This window comes from Cantharellus anzutake (genome assembly GCF_015039405.1).
Source record: "Cantharellus anzutake strain C23 chromosome Unknown EI90scaffold_10, whole genome shotgun sequence".
Classification (NCBI taxonomy): Eukaryota; Fungi; Basidiomycota; class Agaricomycetes; order Cantharellales; family Hydnaceae; genus Cantharellus; species Cantharellus anzutake.
In genome coordinates, this window is record NW_024066960.1 from 1,618,776 (window position 1) to 1,638,962 (window position 20,187).

Sequence of the window (20,187 nt, forward strand, 5' to 3'; positions counted from 1 at the left end):
CGCAGAAGCAAAAAATTAGTCTGCACCCCCATGGACTCCGCACAGACCGGGGGTTGCGATCCTTCCTTCCGTGCGCTCAAAGAAGTGCGTTTAAACATGTCTTCCATTTCCGATTTATCCTCCCTCCATATTCCTGTTTCTTTCTCTTTCAAATGGTCTATTTTCTCCTCTCAATGTTGACCCTTCGGTTAATGTTCTACCCATTGTAGATAGTGTTGCTGATGTACCACTCTCTCCTCCGCCCCCTCCGACTACTTCCATAGATCGATCCACCTCTCTCCGCTTCTCTTCTTTCTCTTCTCCTGTTTCTCCTCCGTCCAATGATAGGACACAAAATAGACTTTTCCGCTCCTATGAGAACGTACCCGCACTCATAGACTCTGGGTCTTCGGACTGCTTCATCAGCGACACATTCGTAAAAAAGTTGGCCTTGAAGACATACCAGATTAAACCCCTACAACTACGCCTATTCGACGGTAGCACCAACTCAATCATAACCTGTGCCATTGATATTCCCCTCCGCTTCGCTTCCGGAAACATCACCCCCACGACTTTCTTTGTCACATCACTGGATGGATCATGTTCCCTAGTCCTAGGACACAACTGGCTTACCTGCTACAATCCGTTGATTGACTGGGTCTCAAGCAGTATTACGTTCCGAACTTCCGAACCTACCAAGACAGTTACTCCGAGCTCTTCCCCATCGTCTCCGGCACCACTGCCGTTGTCTGACATCCAACCATCTGATGTTTCGCCAGCACCTCAGTCACAGGCTCCTACCCCTCCGTTACCATCTATCGAGTTTGTCAGCCGTTCCGCATTTGCGAAGGCTTGTCGGCTTGAAGGATCGGTATCCTTCAGCCTAACCATCCCTTCCAAGGACAGCCGCTTGAGGGCTGCCTCATCCCACACCGATTCCGTTGACCTCTCGGCTGTTCTGAAGGAGTATCCCGAGTTTGCAGATGGTTGTGTTTAATGCCATTCGCGATTTTCCTGTTATACCATAGTGTGTCTTTGGCAGCTTTGAGCCATTCATGGTGTTTGGTGACATCTTTTGGGTGGGGGGACTTTGCTAGGAAGGCCCAGTGGACAGCTGTTTTACCCATTGTGGTGACATTAGTTGGTTGGACACGAGTGGAGTCGATGATGGCACGTCGTTCTAGTTGGTCCGGAACCTTTTCTGCCAGGTATCTTCCTATGGTGGTGTCTGGGTGGCTCAAGGTGGCTTTTAGGCATTCAAGGGCAGCGGACGTGTCCTTGGCTGTGGCAGCAAAGTCCCAGTTTCCAAGCCAGTCAGATGTGAAGTTGGTTGCCGGGTGTGCCGAGAAGCTGAAGGTTTTCGAGAACCAAAGCTGGTGGTGTAGTAGGGTCGCCGCATCTTGGTAGGTCAGACCTTTGATCATTATGCCCCATGGGAGGGGGTCATCACCGCATTCCTCTATTTCATTGGCTGCCAGGATGGTGCAGAGGGTGTTTGCCAATGCCAGGAAGGCACGGCTAATGAAGGTGGTGGCATAGTCTTTGGCTTCGCCCATTTTGGCCCTGGAGAATGCCATGAAGATGGGGATTATGATTATGGCGCAAGTGAGCCCAGAGTCCTTGGCTATGGCCCCTTCAGGACAAAGCGGCATAGAAGGAGGGTAATGCCTAGATCACATCACTGCGCTTCCATAACCTACACCCTGATTCCCTAAGGCCCATGGGGCCGACCTTTCCATTTCCTTTTCGCTGGGGATCCAATGCGCAACCCCATATAGTTTTCTTGCGACCCCACTGGTCTGGATTTCTGAGAAACCAGCACGATATCAACTCTACCACATTGAACCCCACTCCCATTCCGACCATATGCCCCAAATTTTTTTTCCGCCATGTTTTTTCATTTATATTCTATCAACATTCTGCGAGTAGTCCAGGCAACGAACCACAGCACACAGAGGAGAGGGTGGGGCTTGTTTAGCCACTTTGGGGCAAAGTGGCATTAGAAGGAGGGTGAGAGGGCCAGGGTGAGCACCCTGACCAGACTGCTGTCAGGGCACGCCCCGACATGCCCCGCCCGACCCCCGCTCCACTTCCCCGCTCCACACCACTTCTCCCTCCTTTCCCTTTTCCTTTCTTCTTTCTTTCTTTCTTTCTCTCTCTTACATGGACCACCTTTCCCACTGTTCAATGTATCACCGGCACGCATGCCCATTTCCCCTCCTGTATCTTACCATCCCTATATCGCTGCCACCACCGCTGCACTTGCCCCACACCCACAGCAGACCCTCTCGGGATCTCCTGCAGAGGCACCTGGAGAGCCATGGCTGTGTGCAAGGGTGACGTGGCATGCCCCACATGATTGATCCCACATGTATATAATAACAGCTGGAGTGGGAACCAAAGAAGTAGCCTTCTTCTCACATTCCCACTTCAGACTAAGTGGTCAGGGACACTCACCCCATGACAGGACCGCCACTATGCACAGCCGCTACTCATCCCACCAAGTCCCGCATGCTGGGACCTTGCCACCCTTGGAGCTGTCCCTGACAACTGCCCCACATCCATCTACTCCCTATTCTACTTCCCAACACCACACCACTGCATGGTCACATGTGGACACAGAGATGACAGAGGGTGCAGCCATGGGCATCGTAAGATGACTTGCAGACCTGGAGGCGATAGAAGGGAGATGATGGGGAAGCAGCCACAGCTCCGCACAGCTGCCTGCAGACACAGAGATGACAAGGGATGGAACCATGGAGATGATGGAAGGAGCTCCCCAATACTGGTGTGGGGTCCAAGCAGGACCTGCGATTTTTTTTTCTCCCAGTGCACAATCCATCTTAGTGGGAGGGGAGCTGTTTAGCTGGTGGAGATGGACTACTGCTGCTGTTTTTCTTATTTTTCTCCCTTTTTACAACTAAGAAACCTTTTCTTAACTTTAATATTCTCGTTTATGTCCTCATTTTTATTCTTCTACTCTTTTCATGAAGTGGATAAAGCTGTGGACCAGGAGAGGATCTGACTCCCAGACCATAGCCACTTCAGGGCAAAGTGGCATAGAGGGAGGGTGATGTCAGGGTTCAGCACCCTGCCCTAGGGTGCCCCAGACTCCCCACCTACTTTACTCCCTTCATTCTTTGATTGTTGCCTTGTTGTTGCCTTTGTGTGTTGTGTACATGATGGGATAGCGTGGGAACTTTCTGAGCAAGCAGCTCACCCAGAATGTTCCCACGGGTCACAGCCACAGTTCTGGGTGAGCAACTCACCCAGAACATTCCCACACTTACTGGGCACTGCCACCTGGATGTTTCCTCCAGGTCACACTACACAACTCTAGGAGCTGTATAGTTGTGGGCATGTGACCCATTCCTTTATATAGCAACCATGCAGGGAGATGAGACCTTTACCCTTCTTCTCATCTCATGCCCTGCATAGGCAAGTGTATATACTCTCTTCCTTTTTACTATACATCTCATGCCCTGCATAGTGTGAGGACAGGTTAGATGGGGGTTGAGGTCAGGGAGCCTCCGAGTCCGAGGCCGGGCCCTGACAGGTAGTTGAGTTGAGGAGCAAGATCTGGAAGTTAAAGCCGAAGGTGGAGAAATAAAGGAGTGGATGGATAGGGAGAGTAAACACTCAATCAGGGAAAAACCAATAATCTGAGGAGAAGGGGAACTTCAGGTGGTGCACAGGATCCAAATGATAAATCCATGTGGACATGAGAATACCGGGAAGAGATCGAGAGTTGTGAATCAGGTGGAAAATTGGCAGAGTAAAAGGCAAGGGTTGATGAGTTGTGATGTTGGTAATCAAGTTAAGCAGTGCAAGAAGCGCAAGGCGAGATTTGATGAGTTAATGCGACAGTAATCAGACCCAGAAGTGTGAAAACGATGGAGCATGAGAAATTTGATGAGTTGATGCGATGATAATCAAGCCAAGGATCTGTGAGAACCACGAAAATGATGGAGAAAGAAATAGTAGAACAACGGAACATGAGGCTGATTAGTGTAGCAAGAATGAGAAAAAGGGGGAAAGAACTAAAGATGTAATCAAACCTGCGAAAAATGGACAACTGAAAGGTTGCTTACTATTTTGGGGACGGTAACGTTCCGTTCCCCCGTTCGCCTCAGGCCTCAGTAGGTCCGTCTAAACATAAGCTTTAATGAGCTGTATATTCAACGGGGTAGAGGTAAAAGGCTACCGGGCCTTTACAACTACTCCGAGGTATATATATGTAATTTACATATCTCGGCGCAAATAAATAAAGAAATAATAGCATCACTATAATGGGAATTATAGCGATGCAACATAATGATATCACTATAATCGGAATTATAGTGAAGTAAGGTTAATCCCTTACAACAACCAAACTAGACAAGTGAATGAAGGAGACAGAATTGATGACGGAACATGAGGAAAAGGAGTGATAGATGGAAAAATGAGGCTGAGCCAATGGATTGAGAACGACTAGGCCGATTGAACATGTAACCACCCAAGCATAACGATAGGTTCCCAAGGAGGATGAAGACAAGAGGAATAGAGGCATTGAACTATAAAACTTCGGCACCAGCAGGGGTCGATGGCTCAACAAACCTTCAGCATCTAACACCTGAACATCTGAAAAGAACCTATCAATATGCAATTCCCAAACACTCAAGTTGTTTTCAAGACCGTCCCAGTTATAACTGCCAGCCAGACTCCAGCTATTCCCAGGACTCTTTTCCTCGGTGTGTAGTCATCCACTTAACATGATGCAAGAAGGAACTGATGAAAGAGAATGAAGGAACGGGAAATCCCAAGGAAAGTGAAGTCAACAAAGAAAGTATGACTTTTGGATCCGACTCACCTATGAATTCAGTTCAATGGGAAATAGATTCTGAATTAAATTTCCTTTTGGAGAAAGCCCAGCAAGGATTCCAGAAACGTGATGGAATTAGATCGGATATTTTAATGCATGGGAAGGAAGTATTTGACCTGGCCTATGGATGTCCAAGTGATTCCAGCTCAGACCTACCCATGACTTCTTCTTCAAGTGATCAGCCCATGGGTAGTGCCGCTGCTAAATGGAATTACTGAAACCAGTCCGTTTCCACTCCCATTCCAGATAAACCCAAATTCCCACTTCCCAATTTAAAACCGGCATCACCCATACTCAATCATGACAATGCTGAACCTGTTTTTGAATTCACCCCACATACTCAAGTAGGAGTATCCCCCACATTTTCTGCTTTACTTAAAGAAAAGATGCAGAGTGATTATAATCAGGGATATCCGAAAGGGGTAAAATTTATTAACGTGGTCTTAAACAACCATCTAACTCAGTTAGAATCTGACCTGGATAGAACCTGGAAGACGACCCAGGACTGTCTCAATCTAGTCCAAGACGAAATGGATCTCCAAGCAAATCCACGTCGATTAGGAAGTCTGTTTAAACCATATAAAGTCATGCTGATGATCAAAGATCTTGAAGAGGTAATGGAATTGATCTTCAGAAGGATTCTCTTGGAAGCTGCGATTTGCTCTCAGTATCATGTGGTAAAGTCAATGGAGTTCCATTTATGGAATTCTTGGCAAATACTCCGGGAACATTTGTACCATGCAACGATGCATCTGACTATTCCAGGGAAAAATAACCCACTGGCATTCTATTGCAAATTTCAAGATCGAATCTATGGAAGAGTCCAGCAACTCAACATGGATACATTGGAGGAACTGCAAGTGGCAATGGAAACTTATCAGTTGGATAATAGGGTATTGTATGCGAAAGAAATATGGCCTGTAGAGCGAAAAGAGGAATGGTGGAGGGAGGAGTATAATACCAAGGAATAGTGTCAGACCTGAAGCTACTCCTAGTATTCCCAATCACAAGTACCAAAGGTTGAAAACCTGTATAGTCGCAAAACTATGTTTCCTTATGCAATCTTTTTTTTTCTCTTATGACTTTCTTTTATCTGATGAAAACATAGAAAATTCAAGGAACGAATGGTTAGTGTACCGGACAAGTTCAACCTTGAATAAAATTGAACCTCGAAAACAGAAACAAAAACATTGCAGAATGAATGACCATAAATGCATGCATGTTCCTCTGCAATCCAATATGCTATTCCTTATTTTTATCTTTATCCAACTATGGACTGACTGACAATCAGGCACTATAAAGCAGCAACACATGGTTAAGTGACATATGTGTACCTCTCATGTTAGGAAAACTATGGAACCTACCTCTCCATATACCACTGATCCGAAAGACAGCCAAAATTTCTCTAGCGACTTATTTCCACCCTGATAACTGATTCAAAAACTACTCCAGTGACACCAAAAACTCAAAAACAAGAGAATTGGCATGAACAACAGGGAAAAATCAAGGGACAATTGACTAACAGGAAGAATGGTTGCAACAACATGCTCGAGAATTAGTGTGAAATTGCAAGGGACTGCAATTATCCTGCTGTGCCTGTTTGTAGGAGAAATAATATTCGAAGAATAAAACAATGATGTATCAGAATAGTCAACAATCAGGTGACAAGTTCAAATGTTTGACAGATCTCATGATCTTTATGAGACTGGACAGACATTAGAAGATCATTATAATTATCCACACCCATGTAGCATGAGATTTAAGCTACTACAAGCATGCCTAGAACCTGGCATAGGTGTAGGAAAATATAATATTCAAAGAGTATATCCCTACAACAAGAAAATAGCACATAGATGGCAGAATAAAAAAGGAACATTGGGAAAGAAATGTAAATATCTTGGGAACCAGTGAACTTTTGACTGTAATCTTTTTACCATCTGAAAGGACTGTTTCTAAACTTTATCCACGGTTTTGTTTTATTCTAAAAGCTTCAAAACTGACGGAGATATCGCTCAAACAGCAAAACACCTTATAATTCATATATATTTGTTTGCTAATTCTTACAAAAGATAATGTGACTCAAGGGAAATATATTGACACCCGGAAGTCTGGCGGACCAAATACCATATGGCAGAGTATCCCCCAGCGTGGATGGACAGTTTTTGATCCCATCTGAAGAGGAGAAAATGCTACAAAACCGGATCTTGTATATTTTCCCATGATTCATCAAAACTTTTTGATTTTAAGCTCAAATAAATCGGAACAAAGGAATGATTAATGATCTGGATCTTGGATCATAAGCATAAAATGATTCAGAAGTCCGCGGATCAGTTAATTAATTGGGAAAGCTCTAGAACATTGGTAATGATGTGGCTTCACAAAAAGGGGTGAATGTCAGGGCACACCTGCTCACTCGGCTCCACCCAGCTCCACCTGGCCCCCCAGACCCAGCTCCACCCGGTGCCCCCTCCCCTCTTCCCTCCTTTTCTTCTTTTCCTTTCTTTTCTTTCTTTCTTTCCTTTCTTTCTTCCCTCTCCTTATTTCAATCTCCCCATCACTCTCTTCCTGTTTATCCCTTCTATTTACATGGACCACCTTTCCTTGTATCACTGTACTGTTGACCCATCCAGCCCAGACACCCTGGATGGCTTCCTGCTGTGCCCAGCATGCATGCCTGCAGCAGATGCTCTCAGGATCCCCTGCAGGGACACCTGGGTGGCTGCAGCTGCCTCCGAGGATGACGTGCCATCCATCATGTGACCTAAGCTGCATGTACATAAATGTACCTGAAGTGGGAACCAAAGAAGTAACCTTCTTCTCACCTTTTCCACCTCAGGTAAGTAGTGTAGTCTTCCTCTTTAATAACAATTCACCTTTTCCACCTCAGTCTGAGTGGCCAGGGACAGCTGTCCCATATCAGGCCCGCCAGTATGCATGCCCGATCCACCCCCTGCAAGGTCCTCAGCGCTGGGCACTATACCCAGACTGCCTCAACCCTGGATGCATCCCTGACAGTGAATTAGAGAACAGTCTAGAAAGTTCCTTTATAGCCGAGTCATTTCTAAAGATAACCATTCGTAATTAAGGCAGTGTAGAGCATAGCTTTAGCACTGCAAGACCCCACTGAGATCGGCCCAAAAGACAAAGAACTGAATTACTTATTGCTGAGTCATGTCCTAAGTCCATTATTAAGCTTACACAGCCAAGCCCCTATATCATTCTAGAACTATCTATAATACAAATGTAGCACATGTAACTAGTGCGAGGCATGGGAGTACAGAGGTCTCTGAAAAGCATAAAAGGCTGCCGCTTCTGCCCCCTCTCAAACCTCAGGTAGAAATATAAGTTTAATTCTCCTCACCAGTGGTTGGTTCGTTTGCTCCAAAAGATAAAAGCAAATATTAGTTGTTAGCTAATATAAAACTAACACATCACTCTAAGCGTGAGTTAGGGTCAGTTAGACACAGCTGAACAACAGTGTCATAGTGAGAATTAGTGAGAATTTGGTGGAGGGACTTCTTAATTGAATAATCTCTCAGTAATATTTGGTTATCACACCACAGGAGAAAAGTGAGCGATCCTGAACCTGCTAGATAACTAGCATGCACTCTAAGCGATAGAAAGAGCAGTTTGGTCACTCCTGTATTGAGTAACATTTATTGCAGAATTATTTTATTAGTAGTTTTCCTTCAGTAAATTATCAGGAAAATCACATCCTACTGAAAAGTGGTATATCTAGGTGTAATATTGACTAGAAATCATAGTCAAGTCAATATAGAATTTTATCTATAGACGATCTATATGTCAGTGTCAGGGCTCGGTCCTCGATCAGGGACAGCCTGACCTCAGGCCTGGGTGTGTGCGGTGTTCCGGGTGGTTGGGCGCTAGACCCTGTCCTCACAAACTCACTGAAGGGACTAAGCGGGGATTGAGTTGTCATGTATTACAGAGGGTAACTACAACTTGCCTAAGTGGGGATTGAGTTGAGAAGAAGGGTAAGTTTCCCTATTCCCCGCTTGGCTACTATAAAAGGGAAGTGTACTGTACAGTTCATAACGTGACTCCAGGTAGAAGCCAAGCATGTTCCCACGACTCGGAAAAGGTGTCACATGGGTTAAGGCGAGTTGCTTGCCTTGACCCACGTGATTTTTCCTGCGGGCTCACATGCGGGCTGAAGTTGTGAGAGATATGTAGGGATGGGGAGGTCCGGGAAGTGGGGGAAGTCTGGGAAGGTGGTTCTGGGGTGTGGTTGGGTGCCCTGACAGCGGGGTCAGGGGCCGATCCCTGACAGTCAGGTAAGATCGTTGGGGGGTGTTCATTGTTGTTTAGACAGTGAACAATTATATATTTGGCAACCAAAACACAGTCAGTGAGCAAATCAGCACAAACTCTAATATTGTTATTGGACATAGGAAACTGGTTACATAAGGTGACCCAGCTCCACTCCTTCACCAGAGATATCCGGGACATATGTGGAGGATAATGTGGAGGATGTGACTAAGCACTTGCGTAAATGCCACACATAGTAAGCTCTGGGTGCTTTAGCACTGTATGTTCTTTAGTTACAGTTTCTCTTCTCATTTCTATATTACATCTGGGTTGCGAGTGAACCGCTGAAGCGGGTTGCCATATATGGAACTCCGGATTTACAACACAACCTGCACAACCCTCGGTGCTGACCCTAGATGTAAGGTGTTGGTGTAGGTGCCAACCCTGGTTAGCCTAAGTCCTCAGGCTGTCAACAAAACTAACTTATATGAAGTTGTATTTGCAACAGTTGGGGGAGGAAAGGCTTCGTTTTCCTTTCCACTTTCCCATGCTGCTGTATCTACTTTTGTATATACATGTTTGTTACAAGACAATTATACAATGTGCAAATGGGAATTAAGGGGTGGGGTTACCACTCCTTACACCGGATCAGTATCTAACATCACCATATCACACCTCCAACCCTGTCACCTCTGCTGCTTAGTGCGATGATCTTTGTTGGCACTCTTCTGCACAGGTATTCTCAACTAACCTGACAATATAGAAATAAACTAGCTGCTTCAAATGCTAAAGAAATCACTTGAAAAAGAATCCTGTTTCTTCAACCTGAACGAAGCTTATGTTCCACATTATTCATCGCTTCATTCCAATAATCACCCTCTGCCATCTGATGCAGGGCTGTTTGTCTGGCTTTCAGATATACATCTTAGTTTGTCCAGCATCTTCCAAATTGCCAGTGACAATTGTTTTTGAAGCTTATCCTCAAGGGAGCAAGCAACTTCATAAGATATTCCCATACTGGGAAGGGCCCACGGGAATATTCGACCATGCGAGCCTGGGAGGCTGAACTGGATATCTGCTGAGTTCAGGAGGGTTACCAGCATGTTGCAGCACCAACAACATTTTTTAGCCACTCCAATTGTCCTTGGCTTATTGGAAGTGCTCTTCAAAAGAAAGATTAGCGGCATGCCACCACCAAAGATGTAGGACACTGACAACTTACATGAAATATCTCCGGAAGTTGGGTATTCTGCGTGTTATTAGCTTGGCCATTGTACTGTGCAATGGCACCCATCAGCGATGCCTCGCAGTGGACTGTACCATGAAACTCCCGGGACTTTCGAAGCCTCACAACAGATTGCCAGTACCATGAACGCACCCCCGAGTTGCGGCCTCTGGATTGATCCTCCCAATTTTTAAGGGTTTTGTTGAACATATCCGTGAAGATTGGTACTGCATCTTCCATTGCTTTCGGCTCGACAGGAGGAGCGGTGATCGCGAGATGGAGACGAAGCCTCGGGGTACGTCGAATACGTGAACTGGAAAATAAGAAATCTGTTGCAGTGATCCACGCGACGGCGTTACCAAGGTATCGCATGGTAAGAGCGACCGGATCCTCTTCTGTCTCAGCGGTGAGCTCCAAATTGTCGCCATGTGTGTCATCGGAGTCTTCTGTGTTTCCAGCATCGGAGCGAGCTGGAGCTGATGAAGAGGTTGTGCTTTTAGATCGTGGGGACAACGGAGACATTAAAATATTATACCTTGCCGACGGTTTAACACCAGGATAGCGTTGACAGACCTCAGTCGAAGCAGATATTTGAACCCCTCTGATTCAACCAATGTTTGGAGCAATTTTAGAGCAGTCGCGCCCACGGCGGTGTCGCCTGCCACTTTCTTGCCTTCTAGCTCGAAACAATCCTTGCACAATGATAGGCACGATAGAAATACTTCCATCCAAGCTGGAGCTATGTCTTTCGTCCATGGTGCGAAATATTTCCTGTTGGACTGTCGACATTGGATGCCCACCGTCTGGAATAGGCGAATAAGGCGTTCTGGTATTTCACACTCAGTCTTCACAAAATGGTCCCCGTCGCTAGGTTTCCATCCTTGGAGAATCTTATCTAATGTCGTGTCTTGAAAGATGAACTTGTCAGATCGGAGTCGATGGGAGATGATCGGTGCGCATCGCCGAATGATAAATTCAGTGATACGTCGAACGGCAAGGGCTTGTTCGGATCTACCTCGCCGTGCGGTGCGGATATTATTAAATAAAGACATGACATCTGCTGCATGCTGACTCAGAGTGATATCCTCTGGGGGGCGGTCGCTAAATGCAATGGTAATCATGAATCAGGGCGACGCATAGAATGGGGAGCCGATCACCTGTTCAAGAGTTCGTCGCGTTGGACGTCGTCCAGATCTTTAGATTCAATCTCAGTCACAGTGACACCAAATGCAACAGGGTCATCTGATGTGGGATTCTGGGTGACAACAAAATCGTTTGAGAGCGCACTCTCAGGGGTATTTGAATATTCGTTATCGTCTCTACCAATCGTCGCAAGGATATTTACGGAATCCACCGTCGTTCGCGCGGCGACTGCAATCGGTCCAATGTTCGGCCCCATTATGCCTCTCCTCTCGTCCGCACCACGGGTGAGGAGCGTGGCAATATGCATCGCAACTTTGAACTCGATTGACGAGGGGCCTTTGGTAGGAGAGCTAGCTTGAGGATCAAGAATTGACAGGATCGTGGTAAGGGCACGGATTCTCAGGTCAATGTCGTGGATGTCGTGGGAGGCCGTGGTGGCTTGGTGGCTTGCGCTTTGCGCTTGGTGAGCTATCCAACTCAGCATAGTCTCACTAGAAGTGGTAAGACGGTATATAGTTTCGTGGAGGACAGCAAACCGAATAGCTTAGTGGAAAGGAACTAACCCTAATAGACAAATAGATCGGCCAACTCTAATGTTACAATGTTACAATATCATTCGGACAACTCCGCTAAATACAGACCGGCAACAAGGCTGTGACCATGTAATGCTTACATAAGCGAAACTTGCATTGAGTACAGAACGTGAATAGCACCAGAACGTGAGAACGTTTGCGTGCAAAAGCTATTATTTTGCGCGTCCAGGGTACGAGTCTAGGTTTAACCATTCAATCCTTCAGGTTCTTCGACGCCCACCTTCTCGACATATTGTTTTATGTTTTCTTCCGCCGTCCCTTCCCAGCTCATGCTCTCCGTCTGCCACGCCTTCCAACTGGGCATGGTAAGTTGATACGCCATCAATTCTGCGACGAGGTCAGGGGTAGGTGGCATGATTCCATTTTGAGAACCAGAAGGTGAGGCATCGGTGTCGAACCCTTGCAGGTTCGCAGACTGGTAGATAGGAGAATTGCGCCTTGGGGGGCCCGAGCGGTTGAAAGTGAATGAACCTTCGTCTCCCTCGTTTACCACATCGTAATTGACCATCCAATCCTGCCAAGTATTAGTTGGCTCCGGGATGGGTGATGGTTGGTGGAAATTTCTCCCGCGGACCATATATTCGTGGGTAAGGAATAGAAGAGGGAGTGGCGAGTGCTTGTCTTTGGGATCAAGGGCAATGGCCTTGCCGTGGAACTGTGCCAGTTCTAGAGACTCAGCGTAGCTATCGTAGTGGATGAAGATATATTTTTGGATCTAGCTGCCAGTTAATTGGTAGCACGAGGGCAAAGAAACCGAGACTTACATCTGGTCGAAAGCGAATGAAAAACTGCCAACGTTCGAATGACCGATTATGGTTTGGGCACATCGTCAACCCATTGCGGGGCTCATGCCCAGGCGCTTCCCTAGCACCCTCTGGAATCCATCCTATGTTCCTGAGGAACGTCCACTAGAAAGAAGGTAAGTGACTCTGCTTGCATGCGAGTCCATATGGGACGAACCACATGACAGTCCGAGCGAGCAACGATATGACAACGTTCTAAAAGTATCCGATTCCTGGACCCACAAATCACACACTTGCGCTTTGCAAAGAACACATCACGGTTGTCTAGACCCTCCTTGAACGCTGCCGTGTCAGAATGTCCAGACTCTCTCTCAACGTGGCGGAAAAGTTCTGCAGGTGGCTCTGGTGCAGTATAGGGGAGAGCACATAGGTTTAGGCACGACATCGCGATCAAGAGAAGAAAAGCGGCGCTTGCAACTATCAGAGACTGAGAAGACCAACACGTAACCTAGCATGCTGACCAACGCCAATTCGCTCAAAGTTTTCCTTCAAGTTTATTCAAAGCACATGATTTTGTTTATTCGTCTATTCGCCTACGGTCATCTACATAAACAGCCACACGATTAAACAATAAATTATTAATGTAAACAAATTAGTTAGCGCGAGCGCTTGAAAGCGCCATCTCCCTCGTTCACCACGCTGTCTCTGACGATCCAATCCTGCCAAGCATTAGTTGGGTCCAACATTCGCTTGGGTTGGTAGAAATTTCTTCCGCGGACCATATATTCGTGGGCAAGAAGTAGGGGGGGGGGAGTGGTGAGTGCTTATCCTTGGGGTCAAGGGCAACGGCCTTGGGTGCCTGCTCTCCAGACTCTCCAGTGCTATCGTAATGGATGAAGACATACTTTTGAATCTGGTTGTCATTAATAGGTAGTACGAAGGTGGGACTCACTTCGCGAATGAAGAATTGCCACCTATCGAATGCCAGATGATGGTTCGCGCACACTGCCAACCCGTTTCGAGATTCATGCTCAGGGGATGCCTTGGCACCTTCTGGGACCCATCGTATCTCGTTGGGCAACTTCCACTGGAAACCAGATAAGTAGGCCCGCGCGCGTCCAATTGCACATGGGACGAACTGCAACGTTATATATCCGAGCGGCCAACAATAATACGACACTGTTGCAAAAATCCTTCATTTGCCGACCCAAGCTGTCTGGATCGGGCAAAAAAAAGTTGCGCAAGTGGCTCTGACGTCGTATACGGGAGAGGATAGAGGATGAAGTGCGACATGACAGTCGAGAGAAGAAAGGGCTCGAACTTGAGACGGCGCAGCCCTCCCGGCCGAGCTATTACAGTAGCACAAGGAGAACACCGGACTCATGATCTGGCCCTATGCATTTAAGCCACGGGTCTACAGTCCTGGAACGCCTCCCGTGCAGCTGACTCATCTGATTCCGCGCATTCCGATATTACCGTTCCGACTCCAGATAAAGTCCAGCGTGAAAACGTCTCGGTCAGGCCCCACCCTGTTCTTATTGTCTATAGTTCTTGCGTTGATCGGATGTCCGGCCCATTGTGCAGGACAGCGTATGAACTACTCTTATCTCCCAGGATGGTAGCCTCCTTCATAGAGTCACGCGGAAATGCACTCTGAATACAAGGCTCAGTACAGCATGGATACCGGTTATTCGCTTCACTTTTGGCCCTAACATGTACAGGACATTAAATGGGCTGCACAGTATTGAGACGTTTAATTCGAGCTGGGCCTGAGCAACATTCTTGTGGCGCGAGACAAAGCAACTGTGAAGGTTGGTCCATATAGCATCGGAAATAGTGACATGAACTTCCAGTATATAGTATCGCGCCATAGCTACTATTGGGCACTGTGCTGGCCCAAAACACAGGGCACTTGAACCTGAGGTCGAACATTGGCTTCTCGTGGGAATTGGTGCAACACAGCCACTCCCACCGCTTGCGTCCCTTTCCGCTGAGAATGGTCATATGGGCGACCAAGTGCGTGATGCGGCGTATGCGGCGCGCACACGCACTAAATGCTGTCGATATCAGAACTCCGTTTCAAAACCCTTCGAGCATGCATACATCTGGCGAGGCGCTGGGAGACCGGCCCTCGTCAACTTTTCACGGCCACTTTGCACAGGCAGCGGGTATAGGTCAGGTAACCTCGCGCGTGTTTCTCTAAAGGGGTGTTTGGTATTATTAAGGCCACGACCCGTCTGAAAGCTCAATAATTAGTCAAAACAATATTTAGGGAACTTCAAGTCGAAATGTCCCTATCAGAAGGGTCATATCTTTGTTTTTACCTTATACCACAATTTGGTGTCTTCAGTCGTCGTGCTTCTCAAGTCGGGCACGGTAACCCGTTCAACCTCTCCCACTTCCCTTCTCAGCCAATACTCTCCCTTCGCTTGAGGCTCTTTCTTTACCTTCCATACGGACCACGGGGCGCGAAATGTCTGGCCTTCCAACCCCTCGACAGGTGGCAGCCAACGTCCTCTCCGTGACTCTCAAAGCCACAGACTCTGGCCTTGAAAAGTTCTCCCTAGCTGCGGAAAGCGTCCACACATCATGAAGCTCCCACGTTCCCGGCGTGACGGAGGATTTTGATGACAATAAACTTCACTCCCGGATCTCGAACGGGATTGAGGCCTTTCGGGCCCAGGTTCGTTTATGGAAACACTCAAGCTCATCAGGACAAGATTCGTTATGTTGACGGAAGGGGAAGAATCCTTCCTGATGTTTATGCTGAAACAAGGCTGTTGAATTTGCCTCCTGCGGTTACGGCTTTATTGATTGTTTTTAACAGGAATCATAACGTAAGTTCCCCCCCCCCCCCGCAATGCTCCGTCCTTTTACATGCCTCGCCAGTACATAGCCGACCTTCTGTTACGCATTAACGAACGAGGCACCTGGGAACAAGATATTTCCAAACTCGCCCCCACGCCCCAAAAACTCAAACAACAAGATCACGAGATCTTTAACACTGCGCGTCTTATTAACTCTTCCGCCTACGCTAACGTCGTCTTGGGAGACTACCTCGCTGCTATCCTTGGCACAGTTCGAGATGGTTCGAGTTGGACGCTGAACATTGCTGGTGAGAGGAGAGAAGTGGACCATCGATTATTGGAGAGGGGGACTGGGAACAGTTGTTCGGTTGGACTTTATAGGCTACATCCTAGTATGAGTAAGGAGGATGCGGAATATACCGAGCGGGCTTTTCATCACTTGTTTGGTCCAGAAGTTGACTTTAACACGGTGAGTGTTTTTCGTTTTCTCCCCAAACCCACACTAACCCTGTTTTGCGTAGATCATTCCCAAGGACTTTGAGGTTGTTGTTGGCCAGCAACAACTTCGAGCAACCTACGGTCGCGTCAAAGACCGAAACGGTAACAAGGTCCAACCTCTCGGACTTGAGGATCTCTCCGAGCCTCAGGCGAAAGACCTCATCGATGACAGGAAACCACTTGGTTACCTGCTTCCCGAGTACGACTACCGTGGATTCACCAAGGAATCCGGTAGACCGATTGCTAATCCTCGTGACCCAAAGACGTTTAAATACCCAGATATACTTGTTGCCAAAGCTCTCGTTAACGCCACAAGTGTTCCTGTACATGCATTCCAGGCTAGGGGTGTTCCCGGTGTGATGAGTGTTATTGAAATTTTGGGAATTTAACAGTCTGGGAACTGGGGCTGTTGTTCGTTGAATGAGTTTAGGAGATTTCCGGGGTTGAAGCCTTATGCTACGTTTGAGGAATGGAACTCTGATAAGAGCGTTGCTGATGCTTCCAGGAAGCTTTATAGGAATACGGAGAATTTGGAACTGTATGTCGGTTTGGTGGCGGAGGAGAGTAAGAAAGTCATGGATGGTGCTGGATTGTGTCCTTCTTGTGAGAGGAATTTCTTACCGAATGAAGTTAGCTAAATTTTGACTTGACTTTGATGGTAGACACCATGTCTCGTGCTATTCTAGCCGATGCTGTCGCTCTCATTCGTGGAGATCGCTATTTCACTTACGATTACACACCCTTCAACCTTACAACATGGGGTTTCATTGATAGTACCCGTAACGTCCACAACGCTTCTTGGGGTGGAATACTTGGCAAACTCTTCACTCGCGCACTCCCTCGCCACTTCGATGCTCCATCTGTCTACACTCACTCCCCCCTTATCCTGCCTACGGGACACCCGCGCGCCATGGACAGGGTCCTCACGAAGCTCGGTCAGGCGAAAGGGTATACCTTCACGCCTCCCGTTCCTCAAGGCGAAACCATTCTTATCGCGGACTCCAACGGCATTTACGACGGAATAGGTGACCTGAATAATTCACACGGCCTCATCACTCTTTACAGTCAAAAGATCAAGGACGTGGGACTTATCCCAGGCTACCTCAGTGCCATCGATAATCCTCTTGTGTTTTCGCGCGTGCAATGAAACTTGTTCAGGATATTTTCATCCCCTCGGCCGAGCTGGACGATCACGGGAAGTGGTTCTACGATAAGACGATCGAATTGATTGGGCAGAAGAAATATGTCGTTTACGAGAAGGGACCGACGCTTGTGGACATTGTGAAGGATGTGTTGAGATTTGTTCCGGTTCATTGGGCTTCGTATCAGATTGTGAGTGTCTGGTTTTGGCGATGTTTAGTGATGATACTCAAGGGGCTCCGAATTTTTTTTTTTCCTTAGGCTGGTCTTCCTGTCAATTCCAAGTTCGAACCCCGCGGTTTCCTCTACGAGCAACAGTTGTATCAAATGCTCAGGGAGATTCATACGTATATCTTCGTTGAGGGTGATCCAACTATGCAAATTCCTGATCAGAGACAGGCGAGAAACAATGTTGACCGTCTTCGTCGGTTTGTGAAAATCAGTCTTAGGGAGGCCAAGGGCGGTGTGAGTATTATTGTGTTTGATGATCGTGCAGGTGTTAAAAACGCTTTGGGTGTTTGATACTAGATTTCGGCTACGGTTCTTGGTGGCCTTGCCCACCTGTTGCTGGGAGGAACCCATCAACATCATCGTGTCCTTCAACGTCTTCTTGACCTCAGCACTCCTGAAGATGAGGCCGCTAACGATGTAATTAGCGTCATCTCTACTGCTTCCATCAAAGTGAGTCTTCCCCTTCTGGAACAACCTGGCGGATACTGATCGGCCGACGATTAGTCTTCACCCACGTTATCAACTTTTATCTTCCCCCCCCAGGACAAGAGTGCCGATGATAACGCTGAGAAGAAGGCTCTTTACGACAAAATTATTGCTATCGCAAGCAAGGGGTCTGATTCCAGTACCAATGCCACTCTTGAGGGTTACGTTCGCGAAGCTCTTCGTACATTTTCCCAGAGCGAACACCTCACCCGCGTTCAACTATTCATTTCTCATTCCTAGGCTTGGATCCTGTGGTTGAAGGTGTCTACCGTATCGTAACTAAAGATATCCCCGTCGGCTATCTTACCTCCAAAGCTGGTGATAGACTCTACTTTGACTTAGCCAGAGTCGGAAGGGACGATCAAGCGTTCGATTCCCCTGAGATTATAGATCCTACCCGTCCCGCTTCCGCTTATTCTACCTATCGTGGTGATACGGTATTCAAGACTCTGGGCGATGCCTTCGTTACCTGTGTTACTGCTCAGGTTCTTCGTGCTGTTTTCACCCAGCGTAACGTACAACGTACGAAGGGGGTTGCTGGAACTCTACGACGGTAAAGCTTCCTTGGGTTGATTTCAACGATAGAGTGTTCAGGTACAAATACACTGTTTTACGTTTTCAGATACCGTGAACCTGTCATCCGCGTCGACGATACCGTTCAAGCCACACCTGTCGAAGTGGACTTCAAGTCCGTCGACGAGGATGGAAATATCGTTGACACTCCTTGGAAGGAAACCGTCTTCAAGTACACACTCACGCCTGGTGATCCAGAAGAAGCTGCCGATCGGTGGTCGTATCTGGACTCCGACATAGGACATAGGCCAAGCACCTGGGCTACTGGCCTCACTCTTAGCGTATGTAATCATTTTTCCCTCTGCAACCCGAAACATTTCTTCTGAACCATGTGCAATGCTCATCAGTTTCAATGATCTTGCCTGCCCCTTCTCAGCCTCGTCTGAGATGACTCAAAGAAACTCCTTGTATCGGAATATTCTCAATACATATGTATCAATAATACCTATTTCTTGATTAGCCACCCCTGCGTGCACATGATGTGATCACCTCATGCTGTGTTACTTTTCCCACCCTCAAGGAGCCTTTTGGTTCCTCTTGTTCTTGTCCAACCGCATGATAAACGAACCGTTGTACGCTCGTCGGCCACTTTTTTTTCTTGCGCATTGCTTGTACGGTGTACCAAGGAGTTTGGCAGCCGGAGCTGCTCCACTGGTAAGTAGGCGGGCATTGCGAAACAGGGGTGTCGTGTCCAAATCACCGTCCCCTGACATATCATTCAGCGACATGAACTGACGCCTCTGGGGCCCTGGGGTGATTGGATCCACTAAACTCTCATCACACTTTCGAGTCTGGCCCGTTTGGTTTTCGGCTCTGAACTGATCCACTCAATTCCTTCCTTGGACGTTACCGTGGCTCTTGAGTGGCTGCTATGGTTGAACTCGATCCAAGCTGGAGGATTGATTGGATCACGCTGGAGTCGAGCTGTACGCAGTGCTCCATCGAAGTGTTTCCGTGAAGCGCCCGGGACTACATATTTCGGGGTCGCTCTTTCAATCCAGAGTGTTGATCTCCCGGATTTTAACGTAGCATAACGCTGCGAGCTCTATGATTTTTTTTGCTCGAAGCACTAAACAGGGGGGTAAGAGATTACAGATCTACCAGCCGATCGGTTCCGATCTGGGTGGGCAGCGGGTAAGTTGCAGGTTTTCATTGGCTTGGAATATTGTACTGCCGTGGCGAGACTGTGGCTATACCGACGATTGCCAAGATAGATCGTGGCATAATTGGTTTTGTTATAACCGCAGTCTCTTGCATGCGTGGTGTGATAATATTGTGGACGAGAGGGCTTAGGAAATGGAAATTTCCTCATTTGGACAAAAACAGCTTGAGGACACACGGAACGATGGAAGGAAATAGATCGTACACTCTATCCTACCGTCCAGCTCACTGCCATGTCGCAACAACTTGACGTCAGAAAGCGATGTGACCGAAACATTGCCTATCCTCTGAACATGTGTTTGCAGTTCATTGTTGTTGCAGTGGCTCTTTCTAACGACTCTGGATGAGTGGTCGATGTGGATTTCCCACATTGTGACGTGTTTTTTTTCGATGTTCTAGCCCATTTCTCTTCTGTTTGTAGTATAGCCTCCAGGAAAGGTGTGGGACAAGTAATCACTCCTTGTGTTGTTTTCGCCTC

At 47.3% G+C, this 20,187-nt stretch overlaps 4 protein-coding genes across 4 annotated transcripts; 1 reads left to right on the top strand and 3 right to left on the bottom strand.

Annotated features, from left to right (window-relative positions):
- Window positions 1–1,072: 1,072 nt before the first annotated feature.
- On the bottom strand, window positions 1,073–1,845 carry EI90DRAFT_3014045 (uncharacterized protein; the record flags this gene model as incomplete). The annotated part of the gene is made up of 3 exons (XM_039056734.1): window positions 1,073–1,093; window positions 1,116–1,612; window positions 1,680–1,845. The coding sequence occupies 3 exons, from the start codon at window positions 1,843–1,845 to the stop codon at window positions 1,073–1,075; spliced, it is 684 nt and encodes a 227-aa protein (XP_038919774.1).
- An 8,029-nt stretch (window positions 1,846–9,874) lies between these two features.
- On the bottom strand, window positions 9,875–11,711 carry EI90DRAFT_110745 (uncharacterized protein). The gene is made up of 3 exons (XM_039051514.1): window positions 10,870–11,711; window positions 10,332–10,810; window positions 9,875–10,272 (listed from the first exon to the last, which is right to left on the bottom strand). The coding sequence occupies exons 1-3, from the start codon at window positions 11,453–11,455 to the stop codon at window positions 9,982–9,984; spliced, it is 1,356 nt and encodes a 451-aa protein (XP_038919775.1). The 5' UTR covers window positions 11,456–11,711; the 3' UTR covers window positions 9,875–9,981.
- Window positions 11,712–12,163: 452 nt separating this feature from the next.
- EI90DRAFT_2992298 (uncharacterized protein) lies at window positions 12,164–13,349 on the bottom strand. The gene is made up of 3 exons (XM_039056131.1): window positions 13,031–13,349; window positions 12,835–12,978; window positions 12,164–12,785 (listed from the first exon to the last, which is right to left on the bottom strand). The coding sequence occupies exons 1-3, from the start codon at window positions 13,256–13,258 to the stop codon at window positions 12,255–12,257; spliced, it is 903 nt and encodes a 300-aa protein (XP_038919776.1). The 5' UTR covers window positions 13,259–13,349; the 3' UTR covers window positions 12,164–12,254.
- A 1,110-nt stretch (window positions 13,350–14,459) lies between these two features.
- Window positions 14,460–18,939, top strand: EI90DRAFT_3014047 (uncharacterized protein; the record flags this gene model as incomplete). Its single annotated transcript, XM_039056735.1, has 18 exons — window positions 14,460–14,499; window positions 14,556–14,624; window positions 14,687–14,829; window positions 14,884–14,987; window positions 15,164–15,313; window positions 15,409–15,496; window positions 15,528–15,650; window positions 15,703–16,089; window positions 16,142–16,483; window positions 16,511–16,721; window positions 16,781–17,244; window positions 17,277–17,450; window positions 17,520–17,723; window positions 17,787–17,939; window positions 18,033–18,156; window positions 18,216–18,528; window positions 18,598–18,829; window positions 18,925–18,939. The coding sequence occupies 18 exons, from the start codon at window positions 14,460–14,462 to the stop codon at window positions 18,937–18,939; spliced, it is 3,336 nt and encodes a 1,111-aa protein (XP_038919777.1).
- Window positions 18,940–20,187: the final 1,248 nt, after the last annotated feature.

Bases quoted from the DNA above. Each gene is read 5' to 3' on its own strand.
- EI90DRAFT_110745 (XM_039051514.1), bottom strand. From the start codon at position 11,455: ATGATTACCATTGCATTTAGCGACCGCCCCCCAGAGGATATCACTCTG. The intron at 10,811-10,869 runs GTATAATATTTT...CCTCTTCATCAG, and splicing joins GGTGTTAAACCGTCGGCAAG to CTCCAGCTCGCTCCGATGCT. The intron at 10,273-10,331 runs GTAAGTTGTCAG...TTTCTTTTGAAG, and splicing joins AACTTCCGGAGATATTTCAT to AGCACTTCCAATAAGCCAAG.
- EI90DRAFT_2992298 (XM_039056131.1), bottom strand. From the start codon at position 13,258: ATGTCGTGCCTAAACCTATGTGCTCTCCCCTATACTGCACCAGAGCCA. The intron at 12,979-13,030 runs GTTCGTCCCATA...CCTTCTTTCTAG, and splicing joins CTCGCTCGGACTGTCATGTG to TGGACGTTCCTCAGGAACAT. The intron at 12,786-12,834 runs GTAAGTCTCGGT...ACTGGCAGCTAG, and splicing joins TCATTCGCTTTCGACCAGAT to ATCCAAAAATATATCTTCAT.